Source organism: Trichosurus vulpecula, chromosome 9 (genome assembly GCF_011100635.1).
Source record: "Trichosurus vulpecula isolate mTriVul1 chromosome 9, mTriVul1.pri, whole genome shotgun sequence".
Classification (NCBI taxonomy): Eukaryota; Metazoa; Chordata; class Mammalia; order Diprotodontia; family Phalangeridae; genus Trichosurus; species Trichosurus vulpecula.
This window is the reverse complement of record NC_050581.1, coordinates 168,735,098-168,759,083: the sequence shown is the minus strand read 5'-3', so window position 1 is coordinate 168,759,083 and position 23,986 is coordinate 168,735,098. Positions and strand designations below refer to the sequence as shown.

General features: G+C 41.0%; 1 protein-coding gene across 1 annotated transcript in view; it reads left to right on the top strand.

Moving 5' to 3' along the window:
• Positions 1–22,436, top strand: part of GXYLT2 (glucoside xylosyltransferase 2) — a 67,959-nt gene extending 45,523 nt beyond the window's left edge. Inside the window, exons 5-7 of the mRNA XM_036738884.1 lie at positions 657–780; positions 15,425–15,597; positions 21,032–22,436. Of these exons, the coding sequence (XP_036594779.1) occupies positions 657–780; positions 15,425–15,597; positions 21,032–21,217 (483 nt within the window). The 3' untranslated portion in view covers positions 21,218–22,436. The remainder of the gene's footprint in view (positions 1–656; positions 781–15,424; positions 15,598–21,031) is intronic.
• Positions 22,437–23,986: the final 1,550 nt, after the last annotated feature.

The window sequence follows — 23,986 nt, the reverse complement described above, 5'->3', positions numbered from 1 at the left end:
AAAGTTTTCATTGTTTCTCCTGTAAAACTTTCTCCTCCTGGACCAGTTTTGTCTCACGTGCTGAGATTAGAACAGAAGCTCTTATCTTTTTTTTGTGGTATGGATTTCTTTGGCCATCTCGTGAAGCCTGTGGGTCCCTTCTCAGAATAAATTTTCTCAAATTCCCAGGAAAAAAAACCCATAGGATTACCAAGGAAACCAGTTATATTGAATTACAGTTATCGAAATATCTTAAAATACTGAGATGCCTTGGTCTGGAAATGGAGTCAAGAAGACTCGAGTTCAGATCATGCCTACAACACTCACTAGCTGTGTGACCCTGGGCAAGTCATTCCCCTCTCATTTTTCCCATCTGTAAAATGGAGATATGAATAGCACCTACTTCACAGGGTTGTTGTAAGAACCGATGAGTTAACATATAGGATGTTTTGCAACTTGAAAATGCTATGTAAATGCTTGTTATTACTATTACCATCATTAAAAAAAGGCAAGTTAATGGACTGTAGGTTAAGAACTCATAGGTAAGAAGAATGTCGGCCATACTCTATTTGTCTCATTTCCTTTACGGCCTGAAAATGGCCCCTCTGTACTTTCTGTTAATAGGGGAAACCTGGTGACCTTCGATCCATTATTCCTGTGCTTTTTCTCATCTACAGAATAGCATGATTCCAACGGGCTTGGCTTGGGAGGACATGCTGTACCCTCTGTACCAGAAGTACAAGAATTACATCACGTGGGGAGACCAGGATTTACTGAATATTATTTTTTACTTTAACCCAGGTAGGTCACTCATTGGGAGGGCTGTGTGTGTAGGAGGATTCCCACACGAACCCCAAAGAGCACATTCCAGAGCTTGGCTCCATCACTGAATAGGTCAGATTGTACACAGTGGCAGTCTGTGTGTTCCTGGCAAACGTTGCTTCTCCCCCCCCTTCTTCCCCCTTACCCCCCAACTAGTGTAGGCGTGTCCTTGCTACTGCCAGCACAAAAGGCAAAATACTGAAGAATCCATTTTGCTGGACTAATTTTTGAGATAATTTCTTTCCAAGAATGTAACACTTTGCATATAGGAAGTTTAGCTAAGATTGATTTGGATTATAAACCAAATTTATAGAAATGGGTTGATGGGATTTGATTCTTGGGATTTTTGAGCCTCTAAATTCCTATAAACAAGGGTTTTGTTTTTTTTTAAAGATTGGATCTCCTTGTCTTACCCAAGCTGGAAATACAAGGGCCACTAGTAGGCCTGATCCCACTCCTGAGTGGCAAAGAAGCTGTGACCTACTCTGTTTCTGACCTGGGCAGGTTTGCCCCTTCTTAGGTGACTTTGGTGGCCCTCCGTGGCACTCATGATATTAATGCTAGAGTTCTTGCAGACACCCAATCCTCTTATCCCTCTACAGCTCAGAACGTCCAGGCTCAAAAGAGCCACCAACATCAGCATCCCCAGTAACTGGGTTTACAGGCAGGTGCCACCAAGGCTGGCCTCATTTAGGATTTAAAAAATAACAGCAACAAAAAACCTGGTAGAGAAACAAAAAATAACTCCATGCATTCACACGGTTCTCACCCTGGCGCAGGCTTTATTACTTCCCTCCTGGACTACTGCAATAGCCTTTGGGTAGGTCTCCCTCACTCAAATCCCCTTCCTCCAATCCATGCCATCCCCTTACTCATTAAACTCCAATAGTTCCCTATTACCTCCATGATCAAATATAAAGTTGGCATTATTTGGCATTCAAAGTTCTTTGTAACTTAGGGAGACATATATAACGTAAGACTCTTCCTAACTCATTAAAACTCTTCTTAACTTCAAAAATTTTTGCTTGTCCTCTTACACTGGCCTTCTTGCTATTTCCTCAAAAACAATACTCCATCTCCAGCTCTGTGTTTTCATGGCCTGCCCCCACCTCCCATGCCTGGAATATTCCCCTTCCCTATCTTGACCTCTTGGTTTGCCTGACCTCCTTAAAGTCTCAGTTCAAATACCACCATCTCAAGAAGCCTTCCTCCTTCCCCCTCAGTGCCTTCTTCCCAAAATTACCCTGAGTATAATTTTCTTGTACATAGTTATTTGTATGTTGTCTCCTCTATTAGGAAGTGAGCTTCTTGAAGTCAGGAGGCATCTCTTTGCTTCTCTTTATATCTGCAGTGAGTGCCTAGCTCAGTGCTTATCATATAAGCACTTAATAAATGCTTATAGTCTGGATTCTGGACTCAGAAATTCTGACCACTAGAATTAGATTCATGTATAGAGATGGAATGCTTATCATGTGCGCACAAAAAATGCTGAACCCGATGCAAATAATAATTCTAAAAACCCACATTATTACAAACTTAGTAATCATGCCCAAAAACAATCCAGGAGACATATGCAGTGAGGAATAATGAAACCCTCAGCACTTAAAGCAGAAAAAACAGTTTAGAAACAGAAAATAAAATGCAATTGTTCTAAGTCCCCTTCCAAGTCTACCTGGACTTCTGTTATTTTGGGCTTTTTAAAAAAACAAGATCATGTTTCCTAAGGTTAAATGTAAAGTCCTAGCTTTGGGATCCAAAAAATTAATGGTGTTTTATTTATATGTAGATACTATGTGCTCAGTACTAGTTAACAGTGATATGTGGTAATCTGAAAAACTAATGTGGCTTTAGGCTATATTCATAGATTAGGCTACATTAAAAATATGGTGTACGGACCAAGGGAAGTGAGATTTCTGCTGTATTCGAGGCAAGCTGGCTGGTACACTGGATAGAGCTTGGTCTTGGACATCAGGAACAGCCCACTTCAATTCCTTTCTCACATACCTTATGTGACCCAGGGCAGATCACTTAACCTCTTTGATTCAGATTCTTCATCTGTAAAATGCGGATAATAACAGCACCTTCCTCACCGGGTTGTTGTAAGGCTCGGATGAGATGACACTGTAGGAAGCTTTGTACACCTGAAAGAGCTATAGAAACGCCAGCTGTTATTATTGGCAGAGAGTGAGTGCAGCAGATAGAGTGCTGGTGCCTGGAGTTAGGAAGGCCTGAGTTCAAGTGTGGCTTCAGACACTTCCTAGCTGTGTGGTCCTGGGCAAGTCGCTTAACCTCTATTAGCCTGAGTTTCCCGAATTGTAAAGTGGAGATAATAGCACCTTCCTTCCAAGGTAGTTAGTTGTGAGGATCTAGTGAGATAATATTTGTTAAAAGTGCTTAGCGCAGTGTCTGGCACATAGAAAGCAGTTCATTTATCTATGTGAACCCACAAATTATGTATGTGTATCTGTGCATACATGTGCACATATGCACATATATACATATGTGTGTATATAAAGACACAAAAATTCTCTTCCCTTCTCTTCCCATCCCCCTTTCCCATTATTATTTTGTCCGGGTCAGACCACTTCTGGAATGTCATGTCTAGTTTGGGATGCCATAGTTTGATAGGGACATTAATAAACTAGAGCATCTCCACAGGAAGTATGACTGGTTTGGTAAAGGGAGCCTAGAAATTGAAGAGTGCCATGCCCTGATTGGTGAAGGAATCCCCTACGTCCCCAAGTTCATTAATAATGAAAACACATCCAAGCTAAATTCTCTAAGAAGATGAGCCCACAGGAGGATTGGTCGTGGGATCTAGGAATGTTTAGTCTAGATAAGGGAAGACTTGAGGGGTGAGGGCATGAGAGCAGCATTCATATATTTAATAGGTTGTCAAGTCGAAGAGAATTAACCTTTCTCTATTTGGCCCTGGAGGGCAGTACTAGGTCCAGAGGATGAACCAGAGGAGAAGACAGATTGGGAGTTAACATAAGGAAACATTCTTAACCATGAGAGCCAAACCAGAAATGGACCAGGCTGCCTTGGGGCAGGGAGTCCTCTTTTCCTCAGGGGTCTTCTGGCTAAGACTGGAGGAGCCCTTCTCAGGGGTGTTATAAATGGGATTCATGCAGTGTGGGAGGAGAAAAGTTCCTTCCTTCCCTGGAATCCATGATTTTCTGATCATTCATTTTCCCCCCTCATCATCTATGGCAAAAGAATACACAAGGCAAGGAACTCTTTATTTGCATTCAGGACAATGCTTTTGAGAAAATGAAAACAATTAGAATTTTGGGATGCAAGTTATTATCATATTCACACATGAAGCTAATGAATTTTCCTTCTCTTTCTTTTACGCACATCTGGTAAGCAAGCTCGTAGCCTTTATTTAGTATCAGCATCAGCATGTGTACACAAACACACACACACACACACACACACACACACACACACATCTTTTCTCTAAGAAAGCTCTGTTTACCAAGAACCACTTTTTTCAGTTTCATTTTTGGAAGTTTGGGTTCTATGCCCTCTGCTTTATGTTAGTGTCCTTGGGCCAGAAAATATACTTTATCCAGATGATCAAGGCCCCTAGGAGCAAAACTCTGGGATGGCTTTATCTTAGTTGACTTTAGAAGAATGAGAAATCCTCTAAGCCCGACAGACACTCAGATACAGAGCTTCTTGGAAGTGTTTGTACTTTTAATCTAATTACGGGGTAAGTTCCTTGAGGGCCAGGAATGTCTTTTGCCTGGGCCTGGCACATAGTAGGTGCTTAATAAGTGTTGGATGCTTTCCACACTTAGGAGGGTTGCTTTTAAGCCCTAACTAGGACTAGACATTTAAGAGCTGGAAGACTCTCATAAATCTTCTAATTTTTACAGATAGAGTGAACCCAGAGAGATTAAATAATTTGCCCAAGGTCACATAACTGAATGACTGAGCCTGCTTTCAATTCAACATAATTCAATAAGCATTTATTAATTGTTATTTTGTGTCAAGCCCTGGGGATACAATAACAGAACCCAGAATGCTTCCTCTCCTCAAAGAGCTTTCATTCTACCAGGAGGGCAAACAACATGTGACCAGATAAATACAAAATATTTAGAAAAAAAATGCAACATAATTAATACCAAGGAGCAGGGAGAGAATTAATGGGAGCAAGGAGGAGAATCAGCAAGAGGCCTTGTGTAGGGGATAACACTGTTCAAGTCATCGAGGGGTCCCAGGAAGCTCAGGCAGGAGAGAAGGGATTCCAGGCACAGACGTTACCTCCACTTAGGCAGGGATATGGAAAATGGGATGTTTGTTATGTGTGGGGAAAACAGAAAGTCAGCAGGTTTGGAGGAAACATGGAATGCATAAGGGAGAGTCCTATGTAATGGGAAGGAAACCAAATAGGCTGGTACCATACTGTGAAGGGTGTTAAATGCCAATCTGTATTTTATTCTAGAGGAAGTAGGGAACCATTGATTTATTGAGCAGGCGAGTGTCATGATTAGACCTGAGCTAATTTTCCATTTAGAGAATTTACTTCAATTCAGTAAACATTTATTAAGTACCTACTACATGCCAAGCGCTGTGCTAAGCACTGGAGATACAAAAAGAAGCAAAAGACAGTCCCTACCCTCAAGGACCTTACAGTCTAATGTGGGAGATAGCATGCAAACAAATATATACAAAGCAAGCTATGTATAAAAGAAATAAGGAATAATTAAGTGAGGGAAAACCCTGGAATTAAGAGGGGTTAGGGAAGCCTTCCCATAGATGGTGGGATTTCAGTTGGGACATAAAGAAGGCCAGGGAGGTCCTGGGCCTCAGTTTCTTCATGTTATAAAATGAGGAGTTGGAATAGCTGGCCTCTGATGTCTTTAAGTGACTTACTGAGAAACCCAGGGGAGTCGCTACTCTGCTGATGTTCTCTATAGAATGGAGACTGCTGATTTTCCACAACTAAGCTATAGAACTCAGCCTTCCTTGGACTGTTGGCCATGCTTGACTCTGCTATATTAAATCCAGATGTTTTGCTGTAAATTATTTTGGAAGAACTATGCAATAATTCAAAGAACTGATTCCTAGCAGCGTTAAGTAACTGATAAGTTTTTTCTTTTAAAATCATCAGGTATTTCTTTATTTGATCATTACATAGTCTCTATTTGGCATAAGATATAATGGTGTCAAATTCCAGGGACTTTAAATGTCTTTACTCCTTTCCTTATTGTCTAGTAGAATGTAAACTCCTTGAGGGCAGGGACATTTCCCTTGGGTCCTTCCTTCCTTCCTCCCTCCCTCCTTTCCTTCCTTCCTTCCTTCTTTCCTTCCTTCCTTCCTTCCCCCCAGCAGTTAGTCATTCAATCAATCAGTAAACATTTATTAAGGCCTACTATGTGCAAAGCAGTGTGTTAAGCTCTGGAAAGATAAAGAAAAGTAAAAAACAAGTAAAAAACAAAAAAAAGTATATACAAACAAACTATAGATAGCATAAATTAGAGATAATCAAGGGGGAAGGCACTAGCATGAAGGGGAATCCGGAAAAGCTTCCGGTAGAAGGGAGCATTTTTAATAAATGATTACTGAATTAAATTAATGTTAACTGTATCTGGAACCATTTTCCATAAAAGAATAATTTGCTTTTGAATAAAAGTAAGACCTTTATGATAGAAAAAAAAATTAACGGGCTTCTCAGAAGCTCTAAGGTATTCTCATTGGTAAGATAGACATGATTGTTTTTCTTGACTGGTGATTATTATTGGGGTCAATGTTGCATAGCAAATGGAATATTTAACTTAGAATAAGACCTAGAGTCAAATCTTGCCTCTGACACTTCCTAGCCATGGGATCTTCGGTTAGTCCTTTAATCTTTCTGTACCTCAGGCAACTCCTTCAAGTCTTACCTACTAAATTATAGATGGATGGAAATCTGCATTAGTGAAGTGATTTCTCTTATTAGGGGTTTCCCCAGGTATGGGGTGAGACCACCCACCAACAATTAATTAAAAGAGTCTGAGGTCTCAAGATAGAAACAGAAAACTTCTTTATTATGATCCCTCGAGAAAGGGCAATCTCCCAACTGATAGACAATCGGTAGGGAGAGGCGGGGCCCAGAGGGCAGAACTTAGCTTTATACTTTGCAAACAACCCCCACCCCACCATCACTGACCTTTTACTCTCATTGGTGGAGTCCAGGCTCACAGTTTCCTGAGAAATCTAACCCAGGTACAAGGCACAAGGAAATGCTAATTGAGCCAATAACAATTCTTAAGAACACTTTTATCCTTATTTGGTGAGGACACAGTTCAGGTGATTTTAGTAACTGGAAACTTAGGCCTAGCTGTCAATCAGAAGCCCTGAGCCATGTCAAAAGGTCCCCACCCCATTCATCCCACTGAACTCACAGAAAGACCGAGATCCAGATTCCATGAGAGGGCTTCACCATCCCACTCACCCATGATGGAAGAAATCACAGGTCCTGCATGGCATACTCTGTATATTCTTATAAAGTATATCAGAGACTGGTTTTGAGAGCGGAGTTCTAAAACACTGCCCCAAATGAACAAGGCACAGGTTTGTAATTTAACCAGACTTTCAAACTTTTTCCTAACCTGTTACCAAACCATATGCACCCCACCATATCAGTTTCCATTGCCCTTCAAATGGAAAGAAAAATGGTAGAATCTCTCTCTTGTTCAAAAGAGTACAGTGATGGTAATGATGGCCAGAGAAAGACTGGGGAATCCTAGAATGAGGAGTCTAAAGGACATTTCGTTTCCTACTTTTCCAGGAAAAATGGTTTTATAGATTTGTTTACTGAGCCCAGAGCAGTAATGAATAAAAGAATGAGCATTTGTTAAGGGCTTACTGGGCCAAGCACTATGCTGTTTGTATCCCTGGCGATACACATAGAAAAAGCAAGACAATCCCTGTCCTTAAGGAGCTTACCTTCCAATCGACAGCATAAGTTTTGGACAAAGAGGAATGTTTTGGAGTCATTTGGAGGAAAAAGAAGGATGGATTGTCTGGGCCCAGCTGCCTACAGGAGGCTAAAGCAGAAGGAACTAATTCCCTCAGGGTCTAGGGGCATTTTTTCTAACTCCTGGCCAGATCAGATTTCTGGAGTTGTATGGAAGTAACTAACTGGATAGGGCAAATGAGGGAAAGACAATTTAGGGATCCAGGAAGGGGATGATTGAATCAGCTGGTGCTCTTGACAGAAACAGGAACTCAGAAGAAGAAGGTGGGGGTGGAGTGATCTTATTTTGGAAGAAAGATGACAAGTTTTATTTCAAACATCGTGTTCCACATACTCCAGAACACCTAAGTGGAGGTGTTTAGTAGGCAGTTGGAAATGCCTGCCTAGAGAATGGTTGTCAACAGGAGCTCGTTAATGCATCTGTGAATGAGTGAGTCAGGAAGTTCTGTTAACAGAATGTCCTGTTCCCAAAGCTGTGCCTAGACCAAGTGGAAATAGATTTTTTTTTAAAGTGCCTACTATGTCCCCAGGATTGAGATAGAATAGTAGTAAGAAGGCTTTCAGCCTTTTGTCTTTTGATCCGATAGAAATATGATTAAATGTTTAGTGCTCCCTCCCTATGGTTTTGTCTACCTTAGACACTCATAAACATTTTATGCATGTTTTCCTCTAAACTTCTCTGGCCTCCCGCATTGATATAAGTGACCTGTCCCTCCCTTCATCTGTGGCAGTCATTGTCTACATGATTCATGTGCTGCCATGTGACAGCTATTATTTTTTGAGCTGCAATTCAAATCTCAAAGACATAAATCTCTTCCCCCAAACAGATTATAAGCCCCTGAAGGGCAGGGCCATGGCTAATGTTGCTTCCTACCCTGCATAGTACAACACCCTGCATGTAGTAGGCCTTTAACAAAAAATGTATTGCTTTGAAAAGGACTAAGGAGATAAATACCTTTTATAATTTTGGACTTTCAATAAAAGTTCAATGAGGATTGACTGTTAAGGAAGAAATCCCCTGTATTTTCACCATCAGCCTTCTGTGTCGCTATTTATTTGCTTGGAATAAGGCTCCAGGGAGTCACAGAACGTCGTTGATTGTATTGCCTATCAATTTAATATAACTTCTTGGCCTTTGGGCTAAGGTCAGGTACGAATATCTAATCCCAAGTGGGCCCTCACTACAGCAAGGCAATACTTTTATTCTTCCCTATTGACTCTACTACACTCCCCATAATGACTTCCAGATTTTCTCATTTTTCCTCAAGCCTCTCATACCAGTTCTCTCCTACCTCCCTTTCAACAGATAACCTTGATTCATACTTCACTGCAACAAGAGACCATTTGTCATGAATTTCACCAGTCCCCTCATCTATCTACACCTCAGAATCCCTCAACATTGTCTCCTATGGTCCAGTCTCTTATGAAGAGGTGGGCCTTCTCTTATTGAGAGAAGGCACTCTACTAGTGCCTTTGATCTCATCAATCATTGAGCATTTATTAAGGGATTGCTATATTCCAGCCACTCTGCTAAGTACTGGGGTTACAAAGGAAAGGAAAAACAAGTCCTTGCCCTCAATATTCTCCTCCTCCTCCCATTGACCTCTCAATCTCCTCTTTCTTTCTGGTCTCCCTCCCCTCTCTCTGTCTCTATCTGTCTCTGTCTCTCTCTCTCTGTTTCTCTCTCTCTCTCCCTCCCTCCTGACCTCTATCTCCTCCTCTCTTCCTTATTCCTTCTCTTCTCCTTGAGGCCCTTCCAAATTCATAGTCATTAGATTATCACCTGTTTAGTAGAATTAAGATCTGTAAAGTCAGGGACCGTTCTTGATTTTATCTTTGTATTTTTTGTTGCTCAGTCATTTCCGTCTCCAGCTCATTTTACTGATGGGGAAACCAAGGCAAACCAGGTCGAGTAACTTGCCTAGAGTCATGTAGCTACTAAGTGTCTGAGGCCAGCTTTGAACTCCAGTCCTCCCCACTCCAGGTCCAGGGCTTTATCCACTTCAGCACTTAGCTGTTCCTTGTCTTTGTATCCCTCGCACTTGACCCAGGACCTTGCTTAGAGTAGGGGTGAGTCTGCTTAGAAATGGTGATGGGGACAAGGTGACTTAAACTGCCTTAAAAAAAAAACTCCCTTTTATGTAAAAATGAAGTCTGTTTTTGTTCGGTATGTTTGAATAAAAATAAAAACATGTTACATCAATGACCAATGGGGGTGTGGCAGAGATTAGTTCCTAAAGAGGCTTCAGGTTGCTGGCCAGCATAGTTCCTAAATGTTCCAAGCTGGAGAGCAAGCTGCAAGACGGTGTGGGAAAGCTTGTTACCCTGAGCCAGAGGGAGCAGAGCATGACAGGAGTCAATCAGGCTTCCCCCTGCCCCTGGGCTTATCGTAAATACCATCAGATTGTAATATCTATTATTATCTAGAGTGGTTCCACAGAACTGCTGCTTTTCAAGTAATCCTGGCTTTGTGGAGCCAAAAGCATTCATTTGAATGTGATTTTAAAAGCATGTTAAAAATCCTCTTTTAGAAGCTCAACATAAAAAACAGAACATCCTGTAACCCACTTTATACTACCATAAAATACTACAGAGTCAGGATTTATCATCTTTTACATTTGCAGTACCCCCCAGTGAGGGCTCTGCCCTAGGCATCGTAATAAAAAGGAAAGAAACAAGCTTTTATTAAGTGCCTACTATCTGCCAGGCACCGTGCTAAGCTTGAGCAATATCCCATTTGATCCTCAGAATAACCCTGGAAAGTAGGTTCTTTTTTGATCTTCATTTTACAGAGAAAGAAACTGAAGTTAAATGACTTGCCCAAGGTCACATAGCTAGTAAGTATCTAGGCTGGATTTGAACTCAAGTCTTCTGACTTCAGGCCCAATGCTGTATGTACTGTACCACCTAGCCGCTGCTAATAATAACAATGATGATGATGATGATGATTGATCCTCACAACAACCCTGTGAGATATGTGCTACTATTGTCCTCATTTTACAAATGAAGAAACTGAGGCTAAATGAAGGACTCTTCCAGGATCATACAGGAGATAAGTGTCTAAGTCAAGATTTGAATTCAGGTCTTCTTTGTCTCCAAGTGCAATACTCTACCCACTATGCCAGATTTCCTCTCCATCCTCCAGGGATAAAGGGGGAGAAAAGGAAATCAGAGAAAGCAGGAGGAAAGAGAAAAGAGTGAGGGAAGTCAATGGTCAGTAAGCATTTATTAATTGTGCCAGGCGCTGTGCTAAATATTGAGGGTACAAATAAGAAAAAGACAGTTCTTGCCCTCTAGGAGGTTATAATTTAATGCAAGTCAACATAGAAAAACAAGTTGGAAAGGGTGGGAGAGGAAGATAGCAGGAGTGGGCATGGTGGAGAAGACAAAGGTGGCAGCTGGGTGACAGATGAGGAGATGTCAGTCCTGTTCTCTTCCTTAAGTGGAGGAGTTTATGGTGCTAGTTAGAGGGGCAGAGGGTAACAAGGCTGACTGGATCTTGCAAGATGATGAGATTTCCCAATGATGGGGGCATGGTGGAGAAGGCAAAGGAAGCCCAGATTGAGTGCAGCTGGGTGGAAATGAGATTCTGAGGAAAGGAAGGGATAAAGGAAAAAAAATGAGAAAACAAAAAAAGAAAAAAGATCTCATCTCTCCTCAGCTCACTAATCTCTAGTGATCCCCCATTACAACTAGGATCAAATGTTTTTTCATCCTAGCCCTATCCTGTCTCTGCAGCTTTCACATACCTGCCAGCTAAACTGGTCTTTCTATGACTCATTTAAGATATTCCATATATTACCATCATACCTTTGCATAAGCTGCCCCTCCCCACTAGAATCTGCTCTTCTCACCTCTGCATCTTAGAATCCCAAGGGCCCTTGAAGACACAGCTCAGCTGTCACTGTCTGCTGTTGTTCAGGTTGTGCCAGATTCTTCATGACCCCATTTGGGATTTTCTTGGTAAAGATAGTGGAGTGGTCTGCCATTTCCTTCTCCAGCTCAATTTACAGATGAGAAACTGAGGCTAACAGGGTTAAGTGACTTGCCCAGGGTCACACAGCTAATAAGCGTCTGAGGCTGGATTTAAACTCAGTTCTTCCTGACTCCAGACTAGGCAATCTATCCACTGTGCCACCCAGTTGCCACTATCTACAGGAAGCCTTTCTTGATTCTCCCAGCTGCTAGGGCCTTCTCCAAAAGAATTTTGCCCTCTTTCCTTTTCTTGCTTGGCTCGCCCTCTCACCTGAATTACACTTCTGGAATCCTTGGGTCCCTGTTGAAATTAATCCACGCATCTTTGGGTGTTCCAGAGGCCAGCCTTCCTGATTGGTGACTGAATGAATCACATTTGTCTGTTGATTTGATAGGAGTTAGACTAAGTGATTAATGTCCTAGCTGGATTTACTAGCTGGCCCAGACCCCAGACTGCTTCATCTTTGTATCCTAGTTAGCCATTTACCTAGACCATTTAGCCATCAGTCTGGCCCTATGTAGGTGCCCCATCCTTGGCCATCCCCATTGTTCTCCCTCATACCATTAGCACAGTATTCAAATCAGTGGGACCACTGCTCCTAGAAAGGGCATGTCCATCTACTGCCTTATATGGCATTTCATCATCCCTGTAGCTCCCCAGCTAAGCCTCCCTTCCCTGGCTACCACTCCCCTCTGTGTTTTGTTTTTAAGCTCTTTTAGGATCATAAATTTAAAGCTAGAAGGCGCCTTAGAAGTCGTTAAGTCTAACTCCCTTCGTTTTACAGATGGGGAAAGTAAGGCCTGGAGGAGGAATAAGTCCCTAGGGCAAGATCCTACTCCGGCCTTCCTGCCTGAGTCAGGAAGTGCTCTGTCTATCATACCACTGGGCTTGGATGGCATTTCATTTTTGTGGTTTTGTATTCGCAGTGTTTTAACATAATAAGTGTTTAAGACATACTTTTTCTTCCTCTCATACATATACATATACACATATATAGCATATGACTATATATGTATTTGTCGTCTCCCTTTATAGAATGTAAGTTTCTTAAGGTCACTTTTGTCCTTATATCCCCAGCTCTTAGCAGATGCCTAGTACATGGTAGGTGCTTACTGAATGCTTGTTGATTGAATAAGAGAACCTCATGACTTCAGATGCTCCTCGAGGTGACTGGTACCACAGGTTGCTCACCCCTGGCATATGTGGCCCAACATCACTTACTACCTGTATGACCTTGGACAGGTCTCTGAATGTCTCTGAAGCTCACATTCCCTACCTATAAACTGAGGGTAATAGTTCTGACACTGGAATAGCTCACAGAGTCATACAGAGTAGAGAAGCCTTCCTTCGTGAGCTCCAACGCACTCCATAAATATGAATCATTGTTGTTTTTATGGTGAGTCCTTAGGGAGGAGAATGAAAAGGAGTCTAAGGGAGGTGAAGTCCCAGAATGAGTCAGGTTTCCAAAACTATTAGCAGAGTAGTGGAAAACCTTTGTTGCTGAGAACTTATTAACTCATTCTGCCTTGTTCCATGGGGAAGGTGGTAGATGAGGGATAGAACTGATCTGCTGTAGTAAACAGATTACAAAAACTCAAGAACATAAATGGAAAGAAGAGGCCATTCTCAAAGCATTCTTTAAGTGCTCACGATGCTTTGGAAATGAACATGGACCTTTCCAGGAAAACCTAAGGTCCTAAGGAAAGTCAGTTACTGAATGAATGAGTGAGCAAATGGATGGATCAGTGAGCATTTATTAAACACTTTCTGTGCACCAGGCACTGTACTAAAGGGCCTCTTTACTTCTGTAAATTATGGAGTGAATTAGGGACAGAAATTCAAAAGACAGTGCTATTTCAAAGTCATTTTTAAAAATTATGGCAATTTTTAGCTAAAATGTCAAAACCGCGTGTTACATTGTGGTTATCATGAGGGCAGCAAGAACAAGCTGAAAGTTTAATGGATTCAGAACTAGGAGAGGAACTTAAAGATTATTTTGTCTAATCCTCTCATTCTATGGATGTGGAAAACTAAGGCGCCGATTGGTGAAGGGAATTCAGCGACGTCACCCCTGTAGTAAGTTCACTGTGCCATCTTTTTAAATCGGCCGCTTGTCCATTTCACGTATTACGTTTCTGCTGAATGAATACTTTTTTACCTTCACATTGTGACCACTGGGGAAATGGCGGAATGTGACAGTGACTTGGATAAAATTTAGACTCTGGTTCCCAATGTCCTTTGGCCCAATGCGACATGAGCACTGGGACCAAAGTGGCATTTTTGATGACACCTCCAGCCTTTCATTTACCTCCTCCTCTCCATGCACCCTACACAATGTCTAGACTTGAATTATTATGATTACAGCTAGGTTTTAGGTAGCACTTTATGGTTTGCAAAGCATTTTACAAATATTATCTCATTTTATCCTCACAACAACTTTGCACTGTTATTATCTGTAGGTATGGTTATTATCCCCATCGTACAGATGAGGAAACTGAGACGGAAGTTGGATAATTTACGTGTCTAAGGCTGGTTATGAATTCAGGTCTTCCAGCGCTCTGTCCCCTGTGCCAGTCACTCACTATTCTCTGGATGTTGTCTGTGCTCTTATGCCTCCAGGGTTTGGCTTCTGCTGTTCCCTCCTTTTAGAATGTCCTGCCCTCCTCCCACTCCCATTTCTGCCTGCTGAAATCAATCCATCCTACAAGGTCCGTGGAGGCCGCCTTTTTCATGAAGCCTTCTCTTCTTTGATTTCTCCTAGAAGTGAACTCTCCTCTGATTTTCCATAACACTTTGTACCTATCTTATGGCACATCGTAAACCACTTTGTGTTGTAGTTATTTGTGGAATCAAACCTAGGAACTTGACCTCTTAAACCAACTGGGCTTTATGACCAAAGACCACACCAGGTATTTATCAAATGAGGTAATACGTGTAAAGCATTTAGCAAACCTTAAAATGCTATCCGTATAAATGCTAGCTCTGCAGATTCTCCCAGTTATTTAGCCCACAGAATTGGAACTCACAGTTCCAGTGAATGATTAGGCTTTTTTTGTACAGTCCATGTTTTTTTTGAGAGGAACATTAAAGAGAACGAAATTATTCATCTTGGAAAGAGGATTAGATTTGGGATCTAAGCTCTTTTATTTACTAAGATTACTGTTAACCGTGTGACCCTGGACAAATAATTTAATCTCTCGAGGCCTCAGTTTCTTTATGTATAAAATGAGTGGGTAGAAATAGATGACCTCTGTGGCCCCTTCCTGCTTTAAATCCACTTTGACAAGCCTGTGATTTTGATGAAATAAGCTACATTCCTATAGGGTATCAGGACATCCCCTCCACCCCCACCTCTGTACAATTTTTGGTTCAATCAATATGTTAAGACAAACTTATGCCTGGTAAAAGTTTGCCAGTGGACATCTATTCCATCGTTTTTAGCAGATTTCAATGAAATTGGGTTATAAGGGTGTGCATAGATTATGGAGATCTGGAAACACATTAAAAGAAATTTGTAGCAGGCAGAATTGCTGTTTTAAAATATTAGAAATTACTACTGAGTCAATTGAATTTGTTTATATATATATATATATATAATGTGTGTGTATGTATATATGTGTGTGTGTATATATATATACATATATATATATGCATATACATTTTTTTTTTGCCCCCAGAGTGTCTCTATGTGTTTCCATGCCAGTGGAATTACAGGCCTGACCACTGCATGTACGGCAGTAATTGTAAAGGAGCAGAACAAGAAGGTGTGTCTGTTCTTCATGGCAATCGAGGTGTCTATCATGATGACAAGCAACCAACTTTCAAAGCGTTATATGAAGTAATGCGTGATGTAAGTTCTAATTCTGGGGATAAACTTGTTTCCAGGCAAGAAGCATGCTTGCTTGAACAACCAGGCACAAAAGGTAGTCATTAATATGCTCATCATTTCCTGTTTATCCTGTAGATTGTTTTATGTCTATTTGTTTGCATGTTGTCTCCCCCATTAGATTGCAAGCTCCTTGAGGGCAAGGACTGTCTTTTGCCTCTTTTTGCATCCTCAGCTCTTAGCACAGTGCCTAGTGCCTAATGGGCATTTAATAAATGTTTATTGATTGATTGATATAGTGTGGAACATGATACCTATCATGTTCCACAGCTTAAGAGGCTGAGGAAAGGAGTCCCCAAGGAATCTGTCCCTGGCTGTCTTTGTCCTTCAATATTTTTATCAGTGACTTGAGTGAAGGCATAGAAGGCTTTGATTTTGAGATGATGCAGAGCTGAGAAGGGATAATTATAAAACTGAGTGACAGAGCTAGGGTTTGAAGAAGAGTTTGATAGGTTAACACATTGGGCCAGATTCACAAAGATGAAATCTCATGGACATCAATGGAAAGTCTAGTACTGGGTTTAAAAAATAAACTTCCCAAGTATAATGTGGGGAGGGGGTCGTGGCTAGAGAGCAGTGAGATTGAGAAAGACCTGGTTCTTTCATTGTGCTGCAAGTTCAGAATAAGTGAACAGCGGCATGCCAACCAAGAAAGCTAATGCCATCTGAGGCTTTTATTAAGGAAGGCACGATACCAAAGACCACATGTGAAGGAGAGCATTTAGTTCTATCTGTCATGTGGTAAGAAAGACACTTCTAAGGCTGAAAGTATCCAGGATACTTTCAGAGGATGACCAGGTGACCACGAAGGAATGAAGGCAATATGAATTTATTAAGTGCTTATTTTCCTCCTGGCAACCTTCTAGGCACTGAGGGACCTTGATGGCATGTCATAGGATGATTGAAGCAGCTGGGGAGGTCTGACCAGCAGAATAGAATATTCTGGAGGGACGTGATAGCTGTCTTCAGATATTTGAAGGGCTGTCACTTGGGAGGAGGGATTGGAATTCTTCTTCACGGTCCCACTGGACTGAACTAACATCAATGTATGGAAGTTGCAGATGCTAATTTCAGCTTGATGGAAAGAACAGTTTCCCAAGAATGAGAACTATCCCAAAGTGTGATTAGCTCCTTGGGAGGTAATGAGTGCACTCTTTTACTGGAAATACAGGTTGGTTTTTGTTGTTTTTGTTCAGTCGTTCACCCATGTCTGACTCTTTGCTACTCCATGGATAATAGCATGCCAATACCATCCACGGAATTTTCTTGACAAGGATACTAGAGCGGCTTGCCATTTTCTTCTCCAGTGGATTAAGGCAAATGGAAGTTAAATGACTTGCCCAAAGTCACAAGTTACAAGTGTCTGAGGCCAGATTTGCACTCATCTTCCTGATTCCAGGGCCAGCACTCTATCCACTGAGTCACCTAGCTACCTCAGCTGGAGGACCCTACAGGCTGGACAAAATGACAAATAGGATTCTTTGGTCGATTGCCTATTTGTAGACTACACTACACCAAATTTTATAATGTATGCAACGCCATAAACATGCCTAGGACATTAGAAGGCATTGCTGAAAACTCCCAGGGGTTATTTCCATTCTATTTATCACACATTTGAAAAGGAAATATTGACACCAATAAGGTTCCTCTGGCACTTGTGCTAAAGTTGGATTTGCTTGATTAGGGGCAAAGCAGAGCACATTTTATATGTTGTGTGTGCTCCTTTATATTTTATCTCTCTCAAGTATTATTAAATGAGATATTTGTTTTAAAAAAACATTTATCATAGTGCCTGGCACATAGTAGGTACTACATAAATACTTATTTTCTTCTCCTTTCCCCCTTGAATATTCTCTTTTCCAGGGTTTTCAAAGCTTGGAAAACTGAATTAGGGAAAAGAGGTCAGAAACTTCTGTTTTTGGTAATAATCAACACATTCAGATAATCAAGGGGTGAAGCAAGATCCTACTAGAATACACAAGTAAACCAAATTTTGGGCACATGGAGGCAACTTGTGAGTTTCTCTGGTTGAATGACACTGAGCTGATGTTGTAGCTGAATTACAATGTCTAGCATGTGGACAAATTGTGTTGCCTTCCTGGTCATGCATGAAACATTTAAGATCATGCTTGGACTGGTTCTACAGAGTCACATCATCGAAGTGGTTATTCAGGAACAAAAAATAATCACTTGAAAAATGGCTAATTAAAATGGACTTTCCCAAAGGATTTATGTCTGTACCCAACCAACACCTCGCCCAAGCCAGTGCCTCTTAGCTTTCTCTCCCTTCCTCAGTTGCAGCATCCATCCCTGGACTAGATAGCCATTATCATATTAAGATAGCTTGTCTGTCTCACAGGTAGGTTGGCTGTACTCCAATAGACCTGCCATCCCAAACTGTCTTCTTTGCAATCCCTGGCATCATTCCCTGCAACACGACCAGAGGCTCCCTGAGAAAATATTAGTTTTAGTGCTATTTCCTCTTCTAAAGTATTGAGCAATAAAAATTGCTCATGTGGTTGGTAAAGCACTTTTCCCATAGTGACCCTTCAAGATAGGGAGAGCAAGTATTATCCTCCTCTTACAGATGAAGAACTGAGGCTCTAACAGGTTAGATGACCTGCCCACAGTCACAAAATGTCTAAGTATCTGAGCTGGGATTTCATGTCACCTCAGTAGGATGCCTCAGACTACCCGGACAAGGCTTTTATGGGTTTCAGTGAAGATATTTCAATCCCCAAAGTTTTCCATGACCAACTTCGTTTGGGAAGTGCTGTAATAAGCACATTCCATAGGAGAAGTCCCAGGAAGCAAACCAGAGCAACAGCAGCGCATGTTTCTTTTTTTTAAACCTACCCTAACAATAAATAAAAAGTAAGAAGACTAAGAAGCCCGATTTTTTCAAAAAGCCCATTGAATACTGGTCAGATGCTTTAATAATGACTGCTCTCTACTTCTGCTCTTTCCCCCCAGTTATCTTGGATTTATTTTGTATATATCTTTGTATAGATATGCTGCATCACGTTAGATTGCATAAGCTCCTTAAGAACAAAGACTAGTTTCCCTCTTGTCCTTGTGGCTCAAACACCTAGAACATAGTAGGAGCTTACTAAGTGCTTACCCAACTAGTACTTAAAGGTTGATTGATACTTGATCCAAGTAGAGACAGTGTGGCCCATTGGAAAGCACACTGGCTTTGGAGTCAAAGGATCTGGGTTTCAATATCAGCTCTGCTCCTTTTACTACCTGTGTAATCTTGGGCAAGTCATGCCATCTCTTGGAGCCTCAGTTTCCTCAGCTGCGAAATGAAAGAGGGAGTTTGACTAGATGACCTCTTAATCTTTTTTATGGCTCTAATTTTTTTTTTCTTTTGGAGGGGGGAAGGGCAATTGGGTTTAAGTGACTTGCCCAAGGTCACACAGCTAGTAAGTGTCAATCGTCTGAGGCCGGATTTGAACTCAGGTCTTCCTGACTCCAGGGCCGGTGCTCTATCCACTGCACCACCTAGCTGCCCCACCTCTTAATCTTTAACTATGTTTCCCTAAGGAATATTCCCCCCAAAAAAAAAATCAAAGAAAGATGAAAAGGATCTATCTGTACAAAAAAATATTTATAGCAGCTCTTTTCATGGTAGTCAGAAATTGGAGTCTAAGTGAGTATTAGTATTTGAATGTAATGGAATATTACTGGGCCAATAAGAAATGACCAAATGTACAATTTTGGAGGAGGGAATGGGGAAGATCATTATGAATCCATGCGGAACAAGGCGAGCAGTTATACTGTGGTAACCACATGAGAAGGAGCCTCATTTTGAAAGACTTGAGGGTTCTAATTGAGGCAATGTACATGTTACATGCAATCAGCTAGGTGGTACCATAGATTGCTACACTTGGAGTAAGAAAGACCTGAGTTCAAAATCTGCTTCACTTGCCTACTAGCTGTATGACCCTGGGTAAATCACTTCACTGCTGCCTGACTCAGTTTCCTCATCTGTGAAATGGGAATAGTAATCATCATTCATAGCCCCTACCTCCCAGGATTATGGTGAAGATAAAGTGAGATGATATTTGTAAAGCGCTTTGCAAACCTTAAAACACTATATAAACACTAGTCGTTACCATGTAGGCCATGTCCAAAAGAAATGAAGATGAGATGTTCCATTCACCTAACAGAAAGGTGATGAACTTAAAATGCAGAGACGGACATTTTTTTGACATGGCCAATGAAGGAATTTTTTTTCTCGATTGTGTAGATACATCCTGAGGGATTTGCTTTTCGGTCTAGTTTGCATTAATTTTCTCATTGGGGGAAAGTGACAGTGGGCAAGACAGATTAAATTTTTACAATGCTTACTACTTGGACAATTAAAATAATAAACCTCCAAAAAAGTTTTCAAAAAAAAAAAAAAAGTTCCCTTAAGTAGCTAACAGTATGAGTTAGCATCTTTTCACAGTGGAGTGTGATGGAGTGATGGCGTCAAATTCAAATAGAAACAGTAGCCACTAAACCATTCATAAGGATCCCCGTAGGCAATGTGATAACTTAGAAAGCCACATTATCTATATTCTGTTGTATTTTTTATTTATTTTGTTGAATATTTCCCAATTATGTTTTATTTGCTCTCTTTGACACCCCCTTTGAGGGTGAAATTAAAATAAGCACCTGCCATGACCTAGGTTCTCTATGCCTCCTACACACCATTTTAATGTATGAAATTTGTAACACACAAACAAAAATGCCTAAAAAACAAACTACATTTGCACTAAGCAGAAACCTTATTCAGTATTTCTTATTCAAACTGAACCCATCTTTGGAGAATCTGAATTTTCAATTTAATTTAAGATTTCTTTGAGGTGGTCTTGTACTACTCATTCCTTTTACAGATGAAGAATTATACACCCAGAAGATAATGAATCTGAGGCCTAGAGAAGTAAATTTACATCCCTAAGGTCACACAGCTAACGAGCTGTGAATTATGGCCATATGATTCCAAGTCCACCATTTTTAGTGCAGAGCTAGAGGTAGAACCCAGGCCAAATGAGTCCCTATTCAGTATTCTTTCCACCACACCATACTTACAAAACAAGCCACAAACTGTATCTCCTTTATCAGTATTTGTCCACTTTTATTGAGTTCCCAGTAAAAATGGTTCGCATTTATTTCTTAGAGTCCTTTTTTTTCAAATTTAAAAATGTTTATATTAAGGACTTAAAATTTAAAAAAAAAATCACTTCTTCAGCCACAGCAGAATAAAAAAAGATTCCATATGAAGCCATGAAACTCCTTACCATTTATGCCTTTCCTGTAAGAATGGTTTGCATTTCTTTCTTTGAATAGTATTTTCAGTTGCCAAAATTAATTTGCTTTCCTTTGTGTTTATGTGTTTTCTGTCTTTCAGTTTCCCTTTCAAGACAATCTTTTTCAATCCATGTATTACCCGCTTCAGCTGAAGTTTTTAGAAACCGTACATACTTTATGTGGACGGATTCCGCAGGTTTTTCTGAAGCAGATTGAGAAAACGATGAAGAGAGTGTATGAGAAGCATGTCATTGTCCACCTCAGATCCAACAGGATGTATTATTAAATACACCTTCTGGTCTTTTTTTTTCTTTAGATACTCTAAATTTGGTTTATTGTTGGCAGATTATTGCATCTCTCATGATCAAGGAGATAGAAAAAGCTTGAAGCAGGCTGGATCCTCTTTCACAGTTTCATGATGCTCCCAGACTGTCAGTAAAAATGCTTGCAGAAATTTTGCAGTATTGATTTTGCTTCAATGGAGTATGCTTTTTGTTAAAGGATTTTTTAAAATCTCTTTTTTGGTAGGTTTTCATGTTACTGCTCATAAAAAATTGCTGCAACAGTATAAACTAGATGTGAAAAGGAGTCTTTGGGAGCTTTCTGACTCCTATTAGCTGCACAGAAATATTAAAGGTCGATTGGCACCTTACCACCATCCGGGCTCCTGAGGGAGACAGTGCCCGTTCAATTGCCTTTTCCATGACAACACATCTGTGAGAGGTAGTGTAAGTAAACTCGGGCATATATGCCAAGATCATCTATAGTGGCCTTAGAGAAAAAGAGACGATGAATTTTGTGTTTACAGTGTGCCATTTGAAGGCTCTTGATAGAACTCCAAAGTGATTCGGGGTTCCCATTAATTAGGTTTTTATCAGGCAATGTCGCTGGCAATAAGGATTTCTCAAGGTGCTTCTCACAAGAAGTTTTTCCATGTCATTTGGAGACTCTGAACCTGCAGGACTTACTAGGCAACAATAGATTCAAAAAGGAAATACGGTAATCATTAAACCCCCTGAGGAGCTTATTGAGCTATGGAGCGGGGCAGGGAGATGTATTTACACACACAGAGGTATTGTCTAGCTTCCATCTTCATGAGTCCCAGCCATCAGGTATCTAATGTCTCTGAGCTCTTTGGCAAGAGAAGAAAATTGAAAGGCAACTCCACCTTGTTGTAATGGACACCAAAGTGTTTAGCCAATTGAATTGGCAGAAAATTTAACTTTCTGCTGGCCACAGAAACTCTCTTGTTTTATACTTTGCTTTAAGTTTATGCATTTGCCAAGAAAATACTAATGTCCTAGGACCTGCGCAGAGTAGAGGAAGTTCTCCTCTTACACAGGGGTCTCCCCTCATCTCCTTTTGGTGCCGTGAGATTGTAATCATTCGGGGATGCTGTAGGTCTGTACTTTTCAAAGGGTTTGCTTACATGTATTTTGAGAGGCAGTATATTTCAGTGGAGAAACCACTGGATTTGAAGCCAGATGTTCAGGATTTAAATCCTGACTCTCCCATTCTGTTATTTAAGCATTCTTTTCTTTACCAGTAAAATGAGGGAGTCTCCCCAATTAGATTGTAAGCCCTTGGAGGGCAGGGGCTGTCTTTTGCCTCTTTTTGAATCCTCAGTGCTTACAGCAGTGCCTGGCAAATATCAGGCGATTAACAAAGTTCAGTTGATTGATTGACTAGATAACTGTGCTGCAGAGGCAGTAGAAATGCTGCTGGCTTTGGAGTCTGAGGACCTGAGTTTGAAACTTGGTCCTGCTACTCACTGTTTGTATGATCTTGGCTGAGACACGAAACTCTCTGGGCCTTAGTTTCCCTCTATAAAAATAAGGTTGGACCAGATAGCTTCCAAGAAACTCTAAATCTGTGGTTTCCCTCATGACAGTTCTTTGAGGGGAGTGTGGGCCAGATGTTATCCCCATTTAACAGGTAGGAAAGTTAATTTAGAAGACTCTATTGCTACTTGCCAAAGATCCCATACATAGGCAGTTGAATAGGGACACCTCTGAAAAAGTCGAAGCTGGAACCCCTATTGTCTGCCTGCTTATCCAGTATTTCTTTCACTGCCTTAGGCTTTCCCCATTGTCTTCACAGACATCTTTAGTCCTGATGGTGGTAGCATTCAGGGCCAAAAAGTAAAAATTGTTTCTGAACCCTGAACTGGATAACTATATAAAAATCTTTTCTCTATATAACTAAAAGCAGTGCCTTTTTATAGTGATAAATATGTTTACAATTAGTTCACAATTCTGGATGCTTCTCTCCATAAGAGACTTGAACAGCCAAGAAAAGGAAAACCCAAGTTCTGCTGCTGTGGTAGGTAGGATACTGAGCTGCCCAGGAGTCCAGGACTCCACCCTGTTAAGTCCTAGAAAAAGTATAAAAATGTAAATATTGTGAATCCTTTTGTGACTTTCTGCATCAAAATACATTTGGTTTTGGCTGTACCTAATTTGGCTGAAGAGTGTTGGTAGCCTCAAAGTGGAAGAGGAACCAAAGGAAAGCCTGCAAATGTTGGGCATGTAAATTTGACCTTATACTATTAAAGAGACTTGGTGGGATCAGAAGCATGACTGGAATGTGATTTTAAAAGAGTATGTTAGGGAGACAGTGTGGTGTAGTGGGTAGCTATGGTAGGTGCAGTGGATAGAGCACCCAGCCTGGAGTCAGGAAGACCTGAGTTCGAATATGACCCTAGACGCTTAATCCCTGTGTAACCATGGACAAGTTACTTAGCCCTGTTTGCCCCAGTTTCCTCATCTGTAAAATGAGCTGGAGAAGGAAATGGTAAATCACTATTCTTGTTCATCCCTTGTTCTCAAAGAGGACATATCATGAGGGTGATATCTTGACTTGCGTATGAGTTGGATTCAAGTGAGGCACAGATAACCAGCCTCTCTACTCCAGAATCATCAAAGTCCAGGGCAAAACAGTAGTCAAGACAACTGGCAATGGCCACTCCTCCCCACCCCCCAGCTCATTTTACAGATGAGGAACCTGAGGCAAACCGGGATAAATAACTTGCCCAGGGTCACACAGCTAATAAGTA